The following is a 24,234-nucleotide window of genomic DNA, read 5'->3' on the forward strand; positions in this document are numbered from 1 at the left end:
AGAGAAGCAAGTAGAGAGATATAGGGACCTCATACCACCAAGAAAGCAGTTTTGGGAGCAGAGCGCGTCCTTTGAACCTGAGGTTCCTGCGCTGAGATGCTCCCAGTCGAAGGGAAGTCTGATGCATCATGAGGACCTTCCTCCAGAGACTACAGAGAAAGAAAGCCTACCCCTGGATTTGGCACCCTGAATTTGGACTTCGAACGAACTGCACTGTGGGAGAATAAACTTCTTTGTTAAAACAATCCACTTGTGGTATTTCTGTTGTGCAAAAATGGAAGATGATCATATCAGGGCACAAAATGGAAGATGACTACATCACTTCATAATTGCCAAATTACATCATTACATAACTGTCAAATTACATCATCACATAACCACCAAATTGCATCATTACATAACTGCCAAATTACATACATCATCACATAACTGCCAAACCACTGAGACTCATGGCACAGCCAAGCTGACACATAACCTTAACCATCATAGCCAGTGTCACTCTAGCCTTGCACCTTGGCTTTCCTCACTGCCAGACGTATGTCGTTAATGCACAGAATAGTCCAGTAGTAGAATTTTTACTATTGTAAGAATCTCTGGGTAGGTTTGAACTACCAACCTTTTGGCTAGTAGTCAAGGGCTTAGCTGTTTGAGCTACCCGTGGACTCCCCAACCCCTTCTAACCACTAATAATCTTTGGTTTCTGTGTATTTGCTTATTTCGTATAAGTGAGATCATACAACATTTGTCCTTTTGTGACTGGCTTATTTCACTAAGCATGAGGTTTTCAAGGTTCAGCCATGTGGTGGCATGCATCAGTGGTAGTCCACCGAGTGTATACACCACATTTTGTTTATCCGCTCATCTGTTAATGAACATTTCCATTGTCTCCACCGTTTGGCTACTGTGTAAAGTACTTCAGTGACCATTGGTGTACCGTTTCTGTTTGCGTTCCTGTTTTCATTTCTTCTGGGTATATAGCCAGGATTAGGATTGCTGGGTCATGTGACAGTTCTGACCCTGCTGGTATCTGAGTACCAGTGGCATAGCTCCCAGCACCACAGCAACACACAAGCCCCCACAGTATGACAAACTGACAGACACATGGCGGTCATATTTCAGCTGAGCTGCCAGACTAAGACAGACTAGGAAGAAGGACCCGGTAGTCTACTTCTGAAAAGCATTAGCCAGTGAAAGCCTTATGAATAGCAGTGGAACATTGTCTGATATAGTGCTGGAAGATGAGCCCCCCAGGTTGGAAGGCACTCAAAAGATGACTAGGGAAGAGCTGCCTCCTCAAAGTAGAGTTGACCTTAATGACGTGGATGGAGTAAAGCTTCCGGGACCTTCATCTGCTGATGTGACATGACTCAAAATGAGAAGAAACAGCTGCAAACATCCATTAATAATTGGAATCTGGAATGTACGAAATATGAATCTAGGAAAATTGAAAATTTTCAAAAACGAAATGGAACGCATAAACATGGGTATCCTAGGCATTAGTGAGCTGACATGGACTGGTATTGGCCATTTTGAATCAGACAATCATATAGCCTACTATGCTGGCAATGACAACTTGGAGAGGAATGGTGTTGCATTCATCGTCAAAAAGAACATTTCAAGATCTATCCTGAAGTACAATGCTGTCAGTGACACCATAATATCCATATGCCTACAAGGAAGACCAGTTAATATGACTATTATTCAAATTTATGTACCAACCACTAGGGCCAAAGATGAAGAAATAGAAGATTTTTATCAGCTGCTACAGTCTGAAATTGATTGAACATGCAATCAAGATGCATTGCTAATAACTCGTGATTGGAATGCAAAAGTTGGAAACAAAGGAGAAGGATCAGTAGTTGGAAAATATGGCCTTGGTGGTAGAAACAATGCCAGAGATCAAATGATAGAATTTTGCAAGACCAACGACTTCTTCATTGCAAATACCTTCTTTCACCAACGTAAACGGCGACTATACACATGGACCTCACCAGATGGAACACACAGAAATCAAATTGACTACATCTGTGGAAAGAGACAATGGAAAAGCTCAATATCATCAATCAGAACGAGGCCAGGGGCCGGCTGTGGAACAGACCATCAATTGGTCATATGCAAGTTCAAGCTGAAACAGAAGAAAATCAGAGCAAGTCCACGAGAGCCAAAATATGACCTTGAATATATCCCACCTGAATTTAGAGACCATCTCAAGAATAGATTTGACGCATCGAACGCTAGCAACTGCAGACCAGACGAGTTGTGGAATGACATCAAGGACATCATCCATGAAGAAAGCAAGAGGTCACTGAAAAGACAGGAAAGAAAGAAAAGACCAAGGTGGATGTCAGAGGAGACTCTCAAACTTGCTCTTGCGCGTCGAGCAGCTAAAGCAAAAGGAAGAATTGATGAAGTAAAAGAACTGAATGGAAGATTTCAAAGGGCCTCTCGAGAAGACAAAGTAAAGTATTATAATGATGTGCAAAGAGCTGGAGATGGAAAACCAAAAGGGAAGAACACGCTCGGTGTTTCTCAAGCTGAAAGAACTGAAGAAAAAACTCAAGCCTCAAGTTGCAATAGTGAAGGATTCCATGGGGAAAATATTAAAGGATGCAGGAAGCATCAAAAGGAGATGGAAGAAACACACAGAGTCATTATACCAAAAAGAATTAGTCGATATTCAACCATTTCAAAAAAGGTAGCTTATGATCAGGAACCGATGGTACTGAAGGAAGAAGTCCAAGCTGTTCTGAAGGCATTGGCAAAAAACAAGGCTCCAGGAATTGATGGAATATTAATTGAGATGTTTCAACAAACAGATGCAGCGCTGGAGGTGCTCACTCGTCTATGCCAAGAAATATGGAAGACAGCTTCCTGGCCAGCTGATTGAAGAGATCCATATTTATGCCTGTTCCCAAGAAAGGTGATCCAACCGAATGTGGAAATTATAGAACAATATCATTAATATCACACGCAAGCAAAATTTTGCTCAAGATCACTCAAAAACCGCTGCAGCAGTATATCAACAGGGAACTGCCAGAAATTCAGGCCGGTTTCAGAAGAGGACTTGGAACCAGGGATATCATTGCTGATGTCAGATGGATCCTGGCTGAAAGCAGAGAATACCAGAAGGATGTTTGCCTGTGTTTTATTGACTATGCAAAGGCATTGGACTGTGTGGATCATAATAAACTATGGATAACACTGTGAAGAATGGGAATTTCAGAACACTTAATTGTGCTCATGAGGAACCTTTACATAAATCAAGAGGCAGTTGTTCGGACAGAACAAGGGGATACTGATTGGTTTAAAGTCAGGAAGGGTGTGCGTCAGGGTTGTATTCTTCCACCATACCTATTTAATCTGTATGCTGAGCAAATAATCCGAGAAGCTGGACTATAAGAACGGGGCATCAGGATTGGAGGAAGACTCGTTCACAACCTGCGTTATGGAGATGACACAACCTTGCTTACTGAAAGTGAAGAGGACTTGAAGCACTTACTAATGAAGATCAAAGACCACAGCCTTCAGTATGGATTACACGTCAACATAAAGAAAACAAAAGTCCTCACAACTGGACCAATAAGCAACATCATGATAAATGGAGAAAAGATTGAAATTGTCAAGGATTTCATTTTACTTGGATCCACAATAACAGCCATGGAAGCAGCAGTCAAGAAATCAAAAGACGCATTGCATTGGGCAAACCTGCTGCAAAGGACCTCTTTAAAGCGTTGAAGAACAAAGATGTCACCCTGGAGACTAAGGTGCGCCTGACCCAAGCCATGGTATTTTCAATTGCATCATATGCATGTGAAAGCTGGACAATGAATAAGGAAGACTGAAGAAGAGTTGGCGCCTTTGAATTGTGGCGTTGGTGAAGAATATTGAATATACCATGGACTGCCAAAAGAATGAACAAATCTGTCTTGGAAAAAGTGTGACCAGAATGCTCCTTAGAGGTGAGGATGGCGAGACTGCGTCTTACATACTTCGGACATGTTGTCAGGAGGGATGAGTCCCTGGAGAAGGACATCATGCTTGGCAGAGTACAGGGTCAGAGGAAAAGAGGAAGACCCTTAACGAGGTGAACTGACACAGTGGCTGCAACAATGAGCTCAAGCATAACAACGATTGTAAGGATGGCACAGGACCAGGCAGTGTTTTGTTCTATTGTGCATAGGGTTGCCATGAGTTGGAACCGGCTCGACGGCACCTAGCAACAACGACAACTATAGTTTTACGTTTATTGTTTAAAGGAACCACCACAGTGTTCTCCACAATGGCTGCGCCATTGTAGATCGCCACCAGCAGTGAGTGAGGGTTACAGTTTTTCACAGCCTCACCAACACCTAATGTTTCCCAGTTTTGATTATTGCTGTTTTAATGGGGGTAACGTGGTATCTCATTGTGGTTCTGATTTGCATAGTTGGAATCAACTTGAAGGCAACAAATTTTTTACTGACTAATGAAGGGGGCCTGGTGGCACAATGGGTAAGTGTTCAGCTGGTAACCAAAGGTTGGCAGTTTGAACCTACCAGTCGCTTTGTGGGAGAAAGATGTGGCAGTCTACTTCCATAAAAATCACAGCCTTGGAAACCCTATGGGGCAGTTCGACTCTGTCCTATAGGGTTGCTGTGAGTCATAATCAACTCAATGGCACACAACAACAACGGCTAATGACGCTGAGCATTTTTTATGTTCCTGTTGGCCATTTGAATATCTTCTTTGGGGAAATATGTGTTCAAGTCCTTTGCCCGTTGTCATGGATTGAATTATGTCCCCCCAAAAATCTGTGTATCAACTTGGTCAGGCCGTGTTTGGTTGTCCTTCTTTTTGTGATTGTAATTTTATGTTGAGAGGATTAGGGTGGGATTGTAACACCACCCTTACTCAGGTCACCTCCCTGATCCAAGGTAAAGGGAGTTTCCCTGGGGTGTAGCCTGCACCACCTTTTATTTCTCAAGAAATGAAAGGGAAGCAAGCAGAGAGTTGGGGACCTCATACCACCAAGAAAGCAGCACCAGGAGCACAGCATGTCTTTTAGACCCTGGGGCTCCTGCGCAGAGAAGCTCCTAGTCCAGGGAAAGATTGACAAGACCTTACTCCAGAGCCAACAGAGGGAGACAGCCTTCCCCTGGAGCTGACGCCCTGAATTTGGACTTCTAGCCTGTTAGACTGTGAGAAAATAAATTTCTCTTGTTAAAGCCATCCACTTGTGGTATTCTGTTATAGCAGCACTAGATGACTAAGACACCTATTTTTTGATTGGATTGTCTTTTTGTTGTAAAGTCGTGGAAGTATTTTGTATATTAGAACCTCATTGACTATATGGTTCCCCCCAATTTTCTCCCACACTGTAGGTTGTCTTCCCCCTGGATTATTGCATTATTCTCCATTGCTTATTCCACAGCCAGAATGATTCTGCTAAAATGTAATTCAGTTTTTAGCTCAAAACCCTTGAATAGCTCCCTACTGGAGTAAAAGCTTAAGTTTTCACAGTAACCCACAAAGTTCTACATGATCTAGGCTTCTGCGACTTCTCTGCCTCTGTCTTACTTCACTCAAGCCACGCTGGCCTCCGGTTCTCAGACTCACCCCAGGGCCTTTGCACCTGCGTTCTTTCAGCCTTTGCTGCTCTTTCCCCAGATCCCATAAAACTCCCTCCCTCCCTTCGTTCAAAATCTGCTCAAGCGCCACCCTGTCAGTGGCCGCCTGCCCACCCCGTATAAAGTAGCAGTCTACTCCTGCCCCCGAGACTCCCTGACCAACTGCTTTACTTTTCTCCACAACTCTTGTCTGGTGTATCTGACACATGTTTGCTTCCTGTACCCTTCCAGTGGAATATAAGTTCCCTGAGCAATGGGATTTTTATCTGTTTTGTTCACTGTTGTCTTTGTCAAGCCCAGAACAGTATTATGTTGTTAGCTGAGTTACTTCTGACTCAAAAAAACCAAGCCCATTGTCGTCTGGTTGATTCCAACTCATAGCAACCCCACAGGACAGAGTAGAACTGCCGCACAGATTTTCCACTGAGCACCCGGTGGATTCTAACTGCTGACTTTTGGCTAGCAGCCACAGCTGTTAACCACTATGCCACCAGGCTTTCTTTCTAATCCATGGCTGTGACCTTTTGGAAGCAGATTACCAGGGCTGTCTTCCGAGGCATCTCTGGGTGAATTTGAACCACCAGCCTTTCAACTAGTAAGTGAGCACTTAACCGTTTGCACTACCCAGTGACCTGGCAATAATGGATGCTCAAAGAAAAGGAGCCTGTTGAATGAAGGAATGAAATGGTAAGATTCAAACATCTGTCGATTTCAAAGCCTGGGCTCAGCCAGAGAATGGAAATGCTGTGAGGCAGAGAAAGTGGACACCAGGCCAGCGTTGGTGGTGGTGGTGGTAGCAGGTGGCGGCTGCATTCTGCCTCATGGCGCCTGCATGTGTGACAGCTCCATAGGGTCTTCTTGGCTGTGATCTTAAAGCAGATCTCTAGGCCTATCTTCGACGATACCACTGGGTGGGTTTGAACCATCAACCTCTAGGTTAGCAGCTGAGCGCGAATCGTTGGTGCCACCTAGACACCTTGCCAATGGGCTTACAAATATTATGGTACCTTGCACTCGGAAGTCTCTCAACATATTTTTGTTAATTTGAGTGGGCTTTTCTCCCACAGAGCCAGTGTAAAGGACAGCTGGAGCCCTGGTAGCGCAGTGGTTAAAAGCTCAGCTGCTAACCGAAAGGTCAACAGGTTGAATCTACCAGCTGCTCCTTGGAAACACTGTGGGGCAGCTCTGCTCTGTCCTATAGGGTCGCTATGAGTTGGAATCGACTTGATGGCAACAGGTTTTTTCTTTTTTTTAGGGCACTGGAGCCCTGCTTGCTGAGGAGAAGTCCTCAGGCAGCAGAGCCCCTGTCTTATATGATGTCATGGGAGGCTGTGTGATGTCACAATGCAAGGGGCAAGCCTGCCCCTGGTTCCACTCTCACTTGCTGTGGGAGGCACAGGGAGAAAGGTGGTTGATTTCTGGTTTTATCAGAAAGCTGTTCTCCACTTGGACTACAACCTAGGCCAATTAGCAAGGCTGAGGAGGCTCAGCCAGCAACATGCTGAACAAGTAAGCCCTACCAAGCTGGGTGGGCCAGTGGTTGGGGACCTCAGCTGTCTCTCTCCTTGTAAAGGGTTTGCTCCCTCAACCTGACTGTGTTTATTCCCCAGTGACTACATTTTACCTCCTCTAGGCAGCTGTGAGGTCCTGAGTGTGTTGGATGTGCTGTTTTCCAGGTTCATTTGACACCTTTTTTCATCCTTAAACGGCTGCAATGAAATATGAGCCAGAATTTAAAAAGTCCCCATCACATCTGCTGAAGAAATTTGCAGGTAAAGTAGAAAAGAAAAGCACTTCACAGGGAAAGGGGCAAGGAGGGTCCTGTTTTCCACACAAGGTGCTGACAGTGAGTCAACACCATCAGGCTTAGATTGGGAAGGAAGGCAAAGACATTTGTGTTTTTAAAATGGCGTAGGAAAATGCCACCAAGTCTTCCTTTTCTTAAGCTTCATTACCAAAATCACGTGAACCTCAGGTTTTCAGCATAAGAAATATATTTAAGTATTTCCTAGATGGTTAAGTGATCATAGGCACTTTCCTCTCTGAAGTGCCAAATACACACTTTAACTAAATTCATACTTTTTATGGCAAGGATGACTTTTTTTTTAATTAAGAAATATTTCTCAACCATAAAATGCACCATTTTCTTTCCCACCCCAGGTGACCATGGTTTGAAATTGGATACCTGTACCTGGTTATCGGGAGCCCTGGTGGCACAGTGGTTAAGAGCTCAGCTGCTAACCAAAAAGTCAGCAGTTCGAATCCACCAGCCACTCCTTGGAAACCCTATGGGGCAGTTCTCTGTGCTATAGGGTTGCTATGAGTCGGAATCGACTTGATGGCAATGGGTTTGGTTTACCTGTGAACTGAAGGAAACTCATTTTTGAAACATGACTTTCTGCCAGGCACATTGTTAGTATGTATATGCAGTATAATTGTATTTACTTAAAATCATGCTAGGAAAAAATCTAGGCATACGTGCTCCATGGGGAGGAGAGAACAAAGCGGACAGAGTGAGAAGAGGGAAATCCACCTTCAGCTGTGTGACTGTGTGGCTGTGTCTGTGTGTTTCTTTGCAGCTGAGCCCACGTTCATGCGTCACTTTAGTTATTAAGAAAATACAAGAAAATGGAAGGAAGAAGTGATTTGATTTTCTTCTTCTATTTGTCTGTTTTGCTTGAAGCTTAGACTCAGGAAGTGTTTCTCAGCCTGGTCCGCATCCCACAAGAGGTATTTTAATTCCTAAAAGCGGTTTGGAACCTCTTATGCAGCAGGGTTTGAGTCATAGGTCTGGAATCCTGGTATGTGGCTGGGTGAAACTGAAGCCTGGGAAGAAGGCGGAGCTCACGTGCCACGCATTTGTTCTCCAAGCCCTTCCCCAGGCGTGATCTCATTGAGTCTTCACCACACCCCTGTGGAGGGCAGGCAGGGTGTCTTCCTGCCACTTGATAGGAAGGCAGTGGCAAGCTGGGGGTATCTCGCTCTTGAGGGTCCTGAGCTGGTGAGTGGCAGAGCCTAAACTTGAAAGCAGGTCCTTCAATGGACTCCAAAGAGTCGGATCCAGAGTGCACACATACTGAGCTAGGGTGGTGGGTGTCCGTACTTGGGAGGTAGCTCTGGGCAGCAGGAAAGGGCCATGGAATGAATATTCTAAGTGTGGTACACCTGCCTTATCTCACTTCTGGCAAGATCCCTGGTGTCGATGTTGATGTTATATGCTGTCCAGTCAGCTCCAACTCATGGCGACCTTGTGCATAACAGAATGAAAAGTTGCCCGGTCCCGTGCCATCTTCATGATCGTTGGCAACTCTGAGTTCATTGTTGAGGCTACCGTGTCAGCACATCTCATGGAGGGTTTCCTTCATTTTTGCAAATCCTCTATGTTACCAACCGTGATGTCCTTTTCTAGACACCGGTCTTGCCTGACGACACATCCAAAGTAAGGGAGCCAAAGCTTTGTCATCCCTGCTTCTGTGGAGCATTCTGGTTGTGTCTCTTCTCAGACGGATGGGTTTGTTCTTTGGGCAGTCCACAGGATATTCACTGTTCTTTGCCAACACCACAATTTGAACGCACCAGTTCTTCGGTCTTTCATTGTCCAGCTTTCTTGGGCATATGAAGAGACTGAAAAGACCCTGGCTTAGGTCAGGTGCACCATAGTCCTCAAAGTGACATCTTTGCTTTTTAAGACTTCAGAGAGGTCTTTTTCAGCAGATTTGCCCAGTTCAGTGCGTTGTTTGGTTTCTTGGCTACTGCTTCCATGGATGTAGATTGTTGATCCAAGTAAAGTGAGATCCTTGACAACTTCAGTTTTTTCTCAGCTTATTATATTTTTTGGTCCATTTGTGAGGACTTTCATTTTCCTCATGTTCGACCGGTGCATCAGACAGAGAAAAGTGCTCTACTCATTGTGTGGGCAGGCTTCTTTTGGCCCCTTGCTTCGGGGCAGTGAGCAGTAAGGGCTGTTGTGGGCACCATCAGGAAGCCCTGATACAGCAGGAGGACCCAGTCTCCCATCTGCAGGTTGGAATGGGAGGTAGTGCCTCCTTCCTCTGTGTGAGGTGAGCCAGGGGAGCTGCTGACGGCAGGTCCTCATGTAGGTGAACCTGGCTCCTGGTGGGAACGTTCAGGGCCAGCCCGGGTCCTCTCCTCCAGGGTGTGTGGAGCCGTGTGTGGGAGCTGGTGCTGCTGCCTGTGTGACCTTGGCTGTATCTTCAAGGTAAGCCCAGGAGCACGCCCTGAGAGGCTCTCCTGGGGCTCAGAGGGGAGGCCATTTTCACTCTTGAAGTTTATATGCAGCAGAGCCAAGCTTTCCTTGTGTTTAAAGACCACACTCCTGGGTTTTGCCCTTGTTCTTACCCTTTTTCTGGTTTGGAGGATGGTGAATGTAGGAATATGATAATGCTGTCTTTATTTTCCTCTGTAGACTTTGAAGTGGCTGTTTCACTTTGTACTTTCATATTTTTTTAAGGCTTGTCGATAAACAGTTACTTACAAAGCTTAGTTTTGTCAGCACCTCTTGGTCCTGTCATATTTTAAACTTTGGCCTTTGACGGCTCAGGGTTTTGTGTTGTTGACGGGAGCCCCCTGGTGGACACTGGCTGCAGCTATCCCAGGGTCGGAGCTGGACAGACCAGGTGAAGGAGGCTGACCCAGGCCCACCTGTCCTAGCCTGGGGGCCAGGGGGGTCACCAGGCGGTGGCACAGATGACGATCTGCCGGAGCCCCCGGCAGAGTTCCAGGTCAGCACTGCAGCTAGCCAGTGTCACCACCTGTTCCTTCCATGCCCACCTTCACAGCGTTAGTTCAGATCCTCTGAGCTCACCTCCCCCTCCTACCAGCCCCACACGCATCCTGGGGGCCCGTCTGTCCCCTGTCCCTTCTCTTCTCCACAAAACAGCCTCAGAGAGGTCCCTGTCTTTAAAACCTTCAAGCATCCTGAAGAGCTTCCAGGAAAAGGCTCCAACTCAGCACAGAAGACTCTCCATGAGTTGGCACCTGCCTCATCCTCTACCCACAGACACCCAGCCCTTTTCCAGCCATATGGGACCCTCAGCTTCTCAAACCTATGCCTTTGCCTGTGTGGAGTCCCCTGACACCCCACTTCCTACCCATGTTGCCAAATTCAGCGAAATCATGATTGGAGCCATCCCAGATGCTACTTCCAGCTGCGGGCCCTGCCCCTCCTCCCTTCTTCTGTGTTCAGGTATCACACTTTGTGGACTTACTGATCTCTCCCCTAGAAGCTGTGCAGTTACTTGGCAGCAGGGCCTGTGTCCCGCTCTCTGGTGCAATGTTAATGCCTAGCACAGCCCTGGTGGCACAGTGGTTAACAGCGTGGCTGCTAATCAGAAGGCTGGCAGTTTGAATCTACCAGTCGCTTCTTGGAAACTCTACGGGGCAGTTCTACTCTGTCCTGTAGGGCCGCTATGAGTCAGAACTAACTCGACAGCACAGGGTTTGGTTTTTTTGAACCCTGGTAAACAGCCTTGGTGGCACAACAGTTAAGCGCTTGTTTGCTAACTGAAAGGTTGGATCCACCAGCCACTCCTTAGAAACCCTATGGGGCAGTTCTGCTCTGTCCTGTAGGGTCGCTGTGAGTCTGAATTGACTCTGTGGTGATGAGTTGGGTTTAGCACAGCCCTACGAAGAGTAGGTCATGTGTGAATGAATGCATAAAACAATGAATGACCAAACGCTTCCCGGAAAAAGAGCAGTGTGCTAAGGATGCCCCCCCCCCGCACCAGATCATTTCACATCAGGTTGTCCCAGGGTTTGGCCTGGGCTGTGGACCTGGACACAAGAAACATGGATGACAGGACTTGGTTGTGCCCAGCACCGTCTCTGGAGGTCAGGGGCTCTTGTCTCATCTACTTCTGCACTCCCTGTGCATGGCGCATGCCCGGCATTGAGTAGGTGCTTAACAAGTATTTATAAAATGGGCATTGTTGACGGAGGGCTCTCAGACAGCCAACCAAGCTCTAGGTTTGACCTAGACATGACCAGAGATATAACCATCTGCTCTGGGATAGATTTAAAAGGTCCACTGCAACATTCCAGGTCGCATGCTGTGGAAGGTTGACTCACCGTTGTATGAGACACAGACCGAATCCTGTTCAGTGACTGGGGATGAGGCAGGTGCCCCTGCTCACTAGGCAGACTGTGAAAAGCACTGCGCACACAGTGTAAATCAATTTAGTAATTCAGCATCTGTTTTGTTTTGTTTTTTTTTACACTTTTATAAAATGCATTCTACATATCAGGTTGCTGTGAGTTGGAATTGACTAGACGGCAACGAGTTTTTGGTTTCATATATTGAGTAGACTCCCCAGGTGGTGCCAATGGTTAAGGCAGTTCTAGTCCACCCACCGGTGCCTGGAAAAAAGGCCTGGTGACCTTCTTCCAAAAATCATCCACTGAAAACCCTGTGAGGCACAGCTGTGCTCTGACACACACGGGGTCGCCAGGAGTCAGAGCCGACTCAATGCCAACTTTTAAAAAAAATATACGTACTGGTTATTTTTCTGTTTCTCAAAATAAAAAGGCCAATTTGACATGTTTCCTGCCCTAGGAATGAAGACACAGCCATGGGTTTCTTCGTCTCTAAGACAGGAATAAGAATGATCATAAAAGTAGTAATAGCTAATATTGAAAATTTCTATGTTCCAAACAGTGTGTTTTTAGATCTATTTTAATTAATTTGTAATCCAGCCTCTCTCCAGAGGTGCCGTTATTATACCCATTTTATAGTTGAGGAGATGAAGACTTAGGTTGCCCAGGGTCACACAGGTGGGAAGTGGTGGAACTAGGGTGTGAACCCAGGCAGTCTGGCTGTGTGGCCTTCACTCTTAGCCTTCAGTGATTTACTATCTCTTTAATGTCTGTTAGTTTGTCTAAAATTGGTGTTGATTCTCTCACAAAGTAGTTGTGAAGCTGAATAAAGTAGTTCCTGTGACAGGGCTTTGTACCCTGTATAGCACTTTACAAACGCCACTTGTGCTGTTTCCCCGGAGTGGCCTGTAAGGCACAGGTGGGGATTCAAAATTCACCGCGGCATCTTGGGAGATTGTGAATGAAATTCCATCACCATTAGACCAACATTTGAATTCTATTGTATTCCCACATCCTGTGAATTTATGGTCACTGTGCCTTTCAGACCCTAACTTCAAAAGGTTAAAAACAAGCTCCAGATGACGAGAACAGCCACGAGTGGGTCTCCTCTGCCCACGTTATTTAAACTCTTCCTGAAGCCATTTGGACCTTTAGCCCCACCCACTTACTTGGTGGTGGTAACGGGTTCCATACGTTCTCCTATTTCTTTTTCTTTGTTTTGATTTGTCAAGTTCCAGGAGAACTGGCACCCTTTGTTCTAAGAACTTGATACACAGAGTTTAAAACTCATAGTGTCAAACAAACAAAAAATCAGGGTCTCCAATTTTTAGAGATTTTTACACTGTGTGTTTATTTATGATATCTGTTGTGAAGAGAGGTGTTTTGACCCAGTTCTATGACTGTATCACTGCTCTCCAGACAGAAACGGGCAGAGAGACCTGGGTGCTCCGAGCGTGGAGCTTGGAAGTCATAGGAGAGAGTGTGCTGGCTGAAGACCCTTCTGCCCCCCAGCGGTGTGTCCAGTATGTGAGAATTCCCTCAGAAAAGCAAGCTTTTTATTAGCCCCTGCCCAACTAGACCTATAATAATTTTCTGTTGGAACACAACTCTGGATTTGTGGTGGATTGTAATGGGGAAATGATACTTTTTGGAGATTTCTCTTCATAGTCAACTTTGCTGAAAAGTGTTTCTGCTGTGAGGTGAAGGAGAGCTATATTTTTGTGGGAAATTTCCTCACCACACTTTCTATTGGGACTGTGCTCAGGATCACACGTTTTCTTCTCCAGCTTAGTCTTTACTTCAGAAACCTCTCTGTGACCTGGTCTTGGTATCCATAGTAACTCTTTCATGGAACTTGGGACTAGGACATCCTACCAGGGCCGAGGAGACAGTTTGGTTTCCTGGCACCTCCAGCGACCAGCCTGGTGCTTTTCTTTCTCGTGGAGCATTCTCCCCAACAGCACTTGCCACTGAGTTGACTCCGACTCATGGCTACCCGATGTGTGTCAGAGTAGAACTGTGCTCCATAGGGTTATCAATGGCTGATTTTTCAGAAGTAGATCACTAAGCCTTTCTTCCGAAGTGCCTGTGGGTGGACTTGAATCACCAATCTTTGGGTTTGCAGCCAAGTACATTAACTGTTCGTACCACCCAATGACCTTTTCTCCCCAATAGAGAAGTTGTTGTTGTTGTTAGGTGCTGTCAAGTTGGTTCCAACTCATAGTGACCCTGTGCACAACAGAACAAAACACTGCCGGGTCCTGCGCCATCCTTACAATCACTGTTATGCTTGAGCTCATTGTTGTAGCCACTGTGTCAATCCACCTTGTTGAGGGTCTTCCTCTTTTACGCTCACCCTGTACTCTGCCAAGCATGTTTTTCTCCAGGGACTCATCCCTCCTGACAACATGTCCAAAGTATGTAAGACGCAGTCTCGCCATCCTTGCTTCTGGTTGTACTTCTTCTAAGACAGATTCGTTCGCTGTTTTGGCAGTCCATGGTATATTCAATATTCTTCGCCAACACCACAATTCAAAGGCATCAATTCTTCTTTGGTCTTCCTTATTCGTTGTCCAGCTTTCATATACATATGATGTGATTGAAAATACCATGGCTTGGGTCAGGCACACCTTAGTCTTCAAGGTGACACCTTTGCTCTTCAACACTTTGAAGAGGTCCTTTGCAGCAGATTTACCCAATGCAATGTGTCTTTTGATTTCTTGACTGCTGCTTCCATGGCTGTTGATTGTGGATCCAAGTAAAATGAAATCCTTGACAACTTCAATCTTTTCTCCATTTATCATGATGTTGCTTATTGGTCCAGTTGTGAGGACTTTTGTTTTCTTTATGTTGACGTGTAATCCATACTGAAGGCTGTAGTCTTTGATCTTCATTAGTAAGTGCTTCAAGTCCTCTTCACTTTCAGCAAGCAAGGTTGTGTCATCTGCATAACGCAGGTTGTTAATGAGTCTTCCTCCAATCCTGATGCCCCTTTCTTCTCCATATAGTCCAGCTTCTCGCATTATTTATTTGCTCAGCATACAGATTGAATAGGTATGGTGAAAGGATACAACCCTGACGCACACCTTTCCTGACTTTAAACCAATCAGTATCCCCTTGTTCTGTCCGAACAACTGCCTCTTGGTCTAAGTACAGTTTCCTCATGAGTACAGTTAAGTATTCTGGAATTCCCATCCTTTGCAATGTCATCCATAATTTGTTATGATCCACACAGTCGAATGCCTTTGCATAGTCAATAAAACACAGGTGAACATCCTTCTGGTATTCTCTCCTTTCAGCCAGGATCTGTTTGACATCAGCAAAATAGAGAAATTAAATCTCAAAAATTCCAAATGGCCTCCATGTGGTTGACAGTGGCCCCGTGTCTATTGGGTCCTTCCACTTAAGGAGATCTGGTACTCCCTTCTCAGTATTGTTTCGTTAAGCTGTTTTTAAGACACGAGGGGAGAGGGCAGTGTAAGATGGGAGAAAGAGCTAAAGAGGTGTTTAGATGAGTGGGTTCTGGTTTTGCTCTCCCTCCATCTGGCTGTGTGATGTTTAAGGTCCCTGAGTCACTCAGAATTTCTGGGACTTTGTTCTCTATGAAGAATTCTTGGAAGTGTGACTTTGACAGAGAGAGAGAGAAAAGGGAGATGAAGGAAAGGAGTGTGAGCAGAAATACTACAAGTTGTCAGCCATATTTAAAACACTGGAGATGAGCCTCTAACTGGGATAGGACACAACCACATCCATTCTACTCTACCCCAGCCACTGTGTGACCTCTGACCTTTCTTCGCCTTGCCACAGAGGAGGTGAAATGTGGTGTGATGAACTGTTCCATGGAGTTGGAAAACAACAAAAAAATTATCATCATGTTAGCATGAGCACATTTATAAACCTAAGACCGTGACAGGAATGGCGGCCGTCCAGGGGAGTCGTTGCAGGTCTGTACCAGAAGATCCGTAGGGCTAGGTGCTGTGAGCCGGAACTGACTCGGTGGTGGTGGCGGCTTTGGTTTTGGTTTAGGTGCCATCTGGGGTGCTGTATTTAGTTCCTTCCCGAGATGAGTAATGATGTGAATAGAATAGAATGCCCTGGATATGGGAGCCAAACAATTCCAATGTGAATTATCTGCTGCTGGAGGATAAAGCACTTGGAAGACAGGAGTCGTATGGTTCGAATCTGCTCGGAGTTGCTTACTCTTGCACGTAGGGGGACAATGAATGCCAAATCCCTTTTTATTACTTTGGCACCAAAGGGCACCAATTTCTTTTTGTCTGAATACGGATGCTTCTTGGAAACTCTATGGGGCAGTACTACTCTGTCCTTTAAGGTCACTATAAATCAGAATTGACTCAACGGCAATAGGTTCAAAGGACATACATACCTGCAAGAGAGCATAAGTGAGAGAAATGATCAGAAAGACAGACAGAAAAAAGAGTGAGGCAGGCAGGTACAAGGAAATACTCATAAGACTAGTTTTGAAATATCACGCCACTGGACACCCATCTCTGGTCGTCACGTGCGGCACAAACCCTGATCCCCGGATTCTACAGGTGACTTCTCACAGGGACCATTCAGGCTACTCTGATGGTAGAGGTGTGTGTCTCTGTGTGTGTGTGTTTGTGTGTGCATTTTCCTTTATTTTTTGACTTCTCTGTTTCTCTACAGTGAGTGGAATGCAGTTGGCCTGGCTGTTTAGGGGTACGGCCATTCTTCTTTTCCACAGCTTGGCCTGAAGCTGAGTAGCTGCATGTCTCAAATGAGTCCAAGCTATTCCCCAGATGTCACAGAACCAGGGCTTCAAACCTGTCCATTCGGGTTTGAGAATTTGCATTTCTAACAAATTCTGGGGTGTTGCTAATGCTTCCGGCTAGGGACCAAGTCTGAGAACCACTAGTAGACCAGAGGTTCTCAAAACTTATTATATATAAGAATCACCTGGGGATGTTGTTAAACTGTAGATTCTGAGTCAGTATAGCTGGGGTTGTTGTTGCTGCTGCTGTCAAGTCAATTCTGACTCACAGTGACCCTATAGGACAGGGTAGAACCGCCCCATAGGGTCTTCCAGGAGTGGCTGGTGGATTCAAACTGCTGACCTTTTGATTAGCAGCTGAATGCTTAACCACTGTGCCACCAGAGCTCTGTAGCTGGGGTGGAAATGCAAATTCTCAGCAGGGGTTGGAAGCCCTGAGTGGAAATAGTGGTAATTAGAGCAGTCAGGCAGTGGGGTCTCCACCAACTTGGGGCTGTAGTTTGGTGTGTGTAGATGGTCCATGAGGACAGATGGATTCAGCCACTGCCTGGAACAAGAGAGTGACCGACCTGCAGACTCCCTGCCCTGCTCTTGAGTGTCCTGGTCCTGGTCCAAGGAAGGGCCTCCTCACTCCCAGCAGCTTCTCCCCACCACACCTGAGCCTCACCCCCCAGGGACCTCACACCCTTCTGCCCTCAGGTCTGGTCAGTCTGCTCCTGGCTGGCTAGCCACGATTTCTCCGGTGGCACAGATTCAAGATTAATTTAGAGGCTGTTGGGCTTCATGTGTTGGTTACTGTTATGGATTGAATTATGTCCCCCAAAAATCTGTGTCAACTTGGCTAGGCCGTGATTCCCAGTATTGTGTGACTGTCCACCATTTTGTCATCTGATGTGATTTTCCTATGTGTTGTAAATCCTACCTCTCTGGTGTTAATAAGGTAGGATTAGAGGCAGTTATGTTAATAAGTCAGGACTCAATCTACAAGATTAGGTTGTGTTTTCAGTCAGTCTCTTTTGAGATATAAAAGAGAGAAGTGAGCAGAGAGATATGGGGACCTCATACCACCAAGAAAGCAGTGCCAGGAGCAGAGCATGCCCTTTGGACCTGGGGTTCCTGCTGCGGAGAAGCTTCTAGACCAAGGGAAGATTGATGATAAGGACATTTCCCCAGAGTCAACAGAGAGGGAAAGCCTTCCCTTGGAGCTGGCACCCTGAATTTGGACTTCTAGCCTACTAGACTGTGAGAGAATAAACCTTTGCTTGTTAAAGCCATCCACTTGTGGTATTTCTGTTACAGCAGCACTGGATAACTAAGACAGTTACTGTTCCCAGGAATGGCAGTGCGTTGAAGAAGGGGCAAGTGAAGATCACTTTTGGTGCCGAGGAATAAATGTCAGTTGATGACATAATAATGTCTTGGGACAGAGAGCTGTGTCCAACACCTCCTTAAAGTCTGTGCGGTGGCAGAGAGGATGCTACTCCATGTATTTGGTGCAGCTGGCCCTAGGGTAGAAGAAAGATGTGGCAGTCAGCTTCCATAAAGATTACAGCCTTGGGAACCCTATGGGGCAGTTCTACTCTGTCCTGTAGGATCACTATGAGTCAGAATTGACTCGATGGCAGTGAGTTTTTTGGGGCCCTGGGGTTCATGTCAGATTGGATCCTCCCTCCCTCATTGCACCATCTGGCCTCATCACTGCAGTTTTCTTCTACCCCTGTCCTACCCAAGGGGGTTCACACCTGCTTTTGGGGGATGTGGAGCAGGTAAAGGGGCTGTGTCAGGAATGGCAATGTTTGAGGAACTCTTCAGCATCCAGTCAATTTCAAGAAACACATCAGGTCACCATGGGAGGTGCAGGAACACCCAAGATGGAAAATTGGTGATGAAGGAAGACGGAAAGACATGCAAACCTACTGGGTTCCAGGGGTGAGGAGAAATCTCAGAGGGAAGGGGAGATTGAGTGTTTACAGAGGCAGGGGCAGAGGCCCAGCCACTATTTAAAAACCTTAGATAAAAACAGTGGAGATGAAAAGCTTTGTGCTCTAGCTTTTCCACCTGCATAGCGATGTTGAAGAGAACAAGAGTCAGCTTACAAATCAAAACCATGCCCCGTTCCTGCCCAGGCTGTCTGCTGAAATTCAACATCTGTCATCACCAGTAGCAAGTGTTTGGAGACACTTATTGCTCGTAGCTTTGCATGGAGACACTTACAGAGCAGTCCCTGCGGCTCCTGTTGACTGCACACAGGTGGGGTTGGGGAGGGTGGCTTGGCGCTACGGAAGGAACACAGGATCGCATCTGGATGTCAGACAGAAGGAAATATAAATCCCAGCTCTGCCAGATGCTCGCTTGTGTCTGATTTTGGGGCAGATTTCAGCAAATCTGAGCTTTAGTTTCCAGATGAAATAGAACAGAGCCTAACCATATAGTAAGCCAAGTGTTTACTGTTGCTCTTGTTATTACAATTCTCACCATAAAAACATGGAGATAATATGTACACACCTACTCCTTACTTATCGACTATTTTGTTATCCAGCATTTTGGAATTACAACAATAGTAAAAAATCTATCTACTTTGCACGTGACGACATTTGTCTGGCAGTAACGAGCGCTGTGGTGTGAGGCGAGAGTTACGCTGGGTGTGATGTCAACCTGCCTGAGCCATGATTCTCAGTGGTTTGGCAGTTATGTAGTGATGTAATTTGGCAGTTATGTAACGATGTACTCATGCTCCATTTTGTGATTTGATATGATCATCCTTCATTTTTGCGTAATGCCAATTTTCACGTAATGACCTGGTCTTTGCAACCTAACTGTGTCAGTAGGTGAGGAGTGGCTATATACAGTTGTTGTTGTTTGTTTGTTTTTCTGTCATACTCAGACTCTGCCCCCAGCCTTTAGCGTCCAGCCCTGTTCCATGTTTCTGGGTACTGTGTGTCTGTGGCTGAAATAGAATTTTGTTAACTGAGGGCTGTCATATTTCTGTCCACACTTCTGACTGGAGGGTGAAGGTCCTGGCGACAATATTTGACAAACTTAGGCTTGGGATGTTTTGGGAAAGGGAGGAAAGGAAATGAGAAATAGTGGGTTTCACTGGAAATGACTTAGTTTGAAACACTAAATCAAATCAAAGGAAAACTGGTAGACTTGTCAGAGGCTCAGGAAGGTGGGTGTGCTCTCCCCCACCTTCCCTCTTGTGACAGTTTGCAGGCTGGACAGGTGAAGACCACCAGGAGAGTTTGGGAACAGACCTGGCATTCAGACACCAGCATGGCTGAGTTCATTTTTCTGAGAAGGCGGCTGCCTTTGGGGAAGGTTTCTGCTCACTCTTCCTTGCCTCTCAGTGTTTATTTACTCACTGTTTGCCCTCAGCTTGAACTCAGGTCTCTGTGTGGCACCAACCGTTTCCGCTAGACTTCTAACTTAAAGGTTGGCAGCTGGAACCCACCCAGTGGTGCTGGGGAATAAAGGCCTGACAACCTGCTTCTGCAAAGATTACGGCCATGGGGTCACCGTGATTCAGACTCAGTGGCAATGGGTTTTCACCCTTAGTTCATATAGAATTTCTTTTACACGTGTCTTCTTTTATAATCGAATCCAATCACTCAGCTGTCTTCTTGCCAATTAAGGGAATCACAAATCTTCCTAGCTGAAAATGTATTAGTTTGTGGAATTATGTTGAAAACTCACTGGCTAGAAATTTTCTGCTGATTGCTTTTTCTCCTCTAATTTTCTCCCACAGTATATTGCACATTCATTATCTCTCTTTTTTTTTTTTTGTATGTATGTCAAAGCTGGCATTCAGCTTTCTGTCCTTTTGACTCAGCTTTTAAATTCTGAAATAATCCACAGCCCGTGTTGATAATTTTAACTTACGGTGTGCTTAAATGTGAATTAATTATATGTTACAAACCGAACTCCCAAATAGCCATTGTATTAGACCTTTGTTTTTCGTTTTCTTTGGAGAGCGCTCCGCCTGGCGTACTGCTCCACTGAGCTGTATTATCTTCTTAATCACTAGAGGACCACGCATTATTCTCTGTAATTAACTTGACGTTATTTTGTTCAGAAATTTAATTTGTTCCAGATCTTAGCTTCAACGCCCCGAGATCTGTATGATGCATAATTTAGAAAATAACAAAAACCACGACTCAAACCCACAACTCCCCCCCGCACCCCATTGCCACTTTCTTAGGGGTGAATTGAAAGTGGGGTGGCTTTCTTTTGGGGAATGGTGGTCTCACGTGTGTCTGTGTTTTTGCAGTATGTGATATTCCCCTGTACGACATATGTGACTACAACGTCTCCAGAGACCAGTGCAAGGAACTCGGGTGCTGCTTTTACAAAGGTGTCTGCTATGAAAAGGCGGTTCCCAGTAAGTACAGTGGTCACCTCTACCCCCACCCGGTGACCCCCAGGGCAGCTCAGGTCGACCGGTAGTTCTTAACGACCCATGTTTTCCGGGGCCTCTGCTTGCTTCCTCTCCTCAGCGTCTCTGCTTGCTGGAAACACCTCTTTTATTGTTGTCTGGTAAAATTATTCTGCTCCGTCCCTTGACGGGAGCTGGAGGCCTTGATGAGGGTTGACCTAGAGGGCTGTGGTGTGGCTTGAACCAGCAGAGAACTTCTCCTTCTTAGATAGGATGAATTTGATATTGGCGAGGATTAATTAACATCCCGTCTTTCTTGGGAGAATTTGGCCATTCTGGGTAGCTGTAGAAAGCTGGGTTTGAGTAAACAGTGCTAAGTAGCTGCTGGCACTTAGGCACCTAAGCATAGATGAGTTAGAGTTATCCAGCTAAGGATGCCAGGACAGCCCCTACTGCAGGCTTCAGAACACCAGACTTAAGGCACAGACCCAGCGCTAGTACCTGCACACCAGTCACTCCAGTATGGAACACTCCAGGGGAAAGGTGAGAACAGGTAGACACAGACGCAAACACCAGACTAAAAACACAGACCCAATGCTACTATCTGCACACCACTCACTCCAGTGTGGACGGCTCCAGGGGGAAAGGTGAGAACAGGTAGACACAGACATAAACACCAGACTTAAAACACAGACCCAATGCTAGTTCCTGCACACCAGTTACTCGAGTGTGGACGGCTCCAGGGGGAAAGGTGAGAACAGGTAGACACAGATGCAAACACCAGACTAAAAACACAGACCCAATGCTAGTTCCTGCACACCAGTTACTCGAGTGTGGGTCGCTCCAGGGGGAAAGGTGAGAACAAGTAGACACAGACAGGGGGACGCAGGGGGCAGTTGGGAAGAGTCATTCACCCTCAAAAAGCAGGGACCACTTCCCTATCAGCCTTTGAAGGCTTCGTAAAGAAGGATTTCTGACTTCAAACAGCGCTCACAGCAAAGCGGGAGGGAGTGGGCATGGAGGGAGACATAGAACAACAATGCAGTTGTAGCCGAGGGATGTTTTAATCATACTTTCAGGATGCATTCTCATGTGTTAGGGCTTTGGCCTTCTGTGCCTCTGAAATTAAAAAAATTAATATTTCCAAACACTCACAAAATTCCACTTGAATGTTCGTGTTCTTTCTTGCCCTGTTAATCGCCTTTTTAGAAATGAGGTTAAAAGAGGCTAAATGAGACCCTAGAAGGGAACGGGCAGGGATAAACAACCGTGTGGAATGATATGTACAGCCCTGGTGGTGCAGTGGTTAAAAGCTTGGCTGTTAACCTAAAAGTCAGCAGTTCGAATCCACCAGCTGCTCCTCGGAAGCCCTATGGGGCAGTTCTGCTCTGACCTGTAGGGCCGCTATACACTGGAACTGACTTGATAGCGATGGGTAACAGATAGGAAGATTTCTTCATCGTTTCTTTTCCTTCTGTACCCCCAGCTAGACTGAGTTCCTCAAGGACAGCGAGATGCCATGTCTTCCAAACCCTTTCTCACTGTGTGTCTAAGAAAGATTAGTGACTGATGAATATTACCAAACATTGACCCCCTGGGGCTGCCTGACCCCACAGACTCAAAACCAGCTGCTTTGAGAATAAGATGCTGTATTCTGGGAAAGTGATTCAAGAAGAAAATGAGTTAGAGTGACTCTTACTTGCTCAAGGTTTTGGGGAGCCTGTCTTGCTTTATGGAGAAGATTTGGCACTTTGGTATCTCCAAATGAGGCAAATAAGAGGTCACAACTAACACTACTAATTGCTGGGAGAGTTTTCTGGTAAAAACTTTTCCTTCCGATCTTGGTTTAGAAGACTCGGGACCAAGCCTTTTCAACTTCCTCACCCTCCGCCTCCAGGAGACTTAGCAGCTGGAGTGTTCTTAGGATCCTACACCTTCCACTGTACCTACAGATAGAACCAAACCAAAACAACCAAACCCAGGGCTGTCCAGTCGATTCCGACCCATAGCGACCCTACAGGACAGAGTAGAACTGCCCCATAGAGTTTCCAAGGAGTGCCTGGTGGATTTGAACTACCGACCCTTTGGTTAGCAGCCATAGCACTTAACCACTATGCCACCAGGGTTTCCCCTGCAGATAGAAGCAACTGGAAATTACCTTTTTTTTTTTAATTATAATTTTTATTGAGATAAAATTCACATACCATAAAACTCACCCTTTTAAAGGGAAAATTTAGTGATTTTTAGTATATTCACAAAGTTGTGTGACTATTGCCAATATGTAACTCCAGAACGTTTTTATCACCTCCAAGAGAAACCTTATACTCATTAGTTACTCCCATTCTCTCTTCCTCCTAGTCTCTGGAGACTACTCATCTACTTTCAGTCTCTGTGGATTTACCTGTTCTGGACATTTCATATAAATGGAGTTGTCCACTATGGGCCTTTGTGTCTGGCTTCCTTCACTTAGCAAAATATTTTCAAGGTTCATCCACATTGTAGCATCTATCAGCACTTCATTACTTTTTATGGCTGTGTAATATTCCACTGGATGGATATACCATATTTTGTTGATCCATTCATCAGTTAATAGACATTTGGGTTGCTTACACTTTTTGGCTGTTATGAATAATGCTGCTATGAACATTTGTGTACAAGTTTTGTGTGAACGTATGTTTTCGGTTCTCTTGTGTGTGTACATAGGAGTGGAGTTCATGGATCATATGATAATTATATGTTTAAGTTTTTGAAGAACTGCCAAGTTGTTTTCCAAAGTAACTGTACCATTTTACAATTTAACATTCTCACCAGCAGCGTATGAGCATTCCAATTTCCACATCCTTGTCAACACTTGTTGTCTGTCTTTTGTGAGAGGCATCTAGTGAATGTGAAGTTGTGTCTCACTTGATTTAGCTGATTGGTCATTTGTATATCTTCTCTGGAGAAATATCCATTCAAAATCTTTACCCATTTTTAAATTGGTAAATTATTTTTTATTGTTGAGTTATAAGAGCTCTTTATATATTCTGTGTACTAGACCCTTATCGAATATAATAATTTATAATTTTTTTCTCCCATTTTGTGGGTTATCTTTATACTGTCTTGATAATGTCATTTGAATCACCAAAGGGTTTTTTTTTTTTTTAGTTGCACTTTAGGTGAAAGTTTACAGTGCAAATTAGTTTCTTATTAAAAAATTTATACACAAATTGTTTTGCAACATTGGTTGAACTCCCTGAAATGTGTCAGCACTTTCCCCCATTCCACCCTGGATTTCCATGTCCATTCATCCAGTTTTTCTGTCCCTTTCTGACTTCTCATCTTTGCTTTTCGGCAGGTGTTACCCATTTGATTTCGTATACTTGGCTGAACTAAGAAATACATTCCTC

General features: G+C 45.3%; 1 protein-coding gene across 2 annotated transcripts in view; it reads left to right on the plus strand.

Annotated features, from left to right (window-relative positions):
- Nucleotides 1-7,091: 7,091 nt before the first annotated feature.
- TEX29 (testis expressed 29) overlaps nt 7,092-24,234 on the plus strand; it is a 33,045-nt gene continuing 15,902 nt past the window's right edge. The window contains exons 1-3 of one of the 2 annotated variants that reach the window (XM_049867520.1): nt 7,092-7,115; nt 7,283-7,378; nt 20,741-20,851. In XM_049867520.1, the coding sequence (XP_049723477.1) occupies nt 7,321-7,378; nt 20,741-20,851 (169 nt within the window). In that variant the 5' untranslated portion in view covers nt 7,092-7,115; nt 7,283-7,320. Of the gene's footprint in view, nt 7,379-20,740; nt 20,852-24,234 lie in introns of both variants that reach the window. The other variant, XM_049867519.1, reaches the window with a different exon arrangement.

Source organism: Elephas maximus, chromosome 23, assembly GCF_024166365.1.
Source record: "Elephas maximus indicus isolate mEleMax1 chromosome 23, mEleMax1 primary haplotype, whole genome shotgun sequence".
NCBI lineage: Eukaryota > Metazoa > Chordata > Mammalia > Proboscidea > Elephantidae > Elephas > Elephas maximus.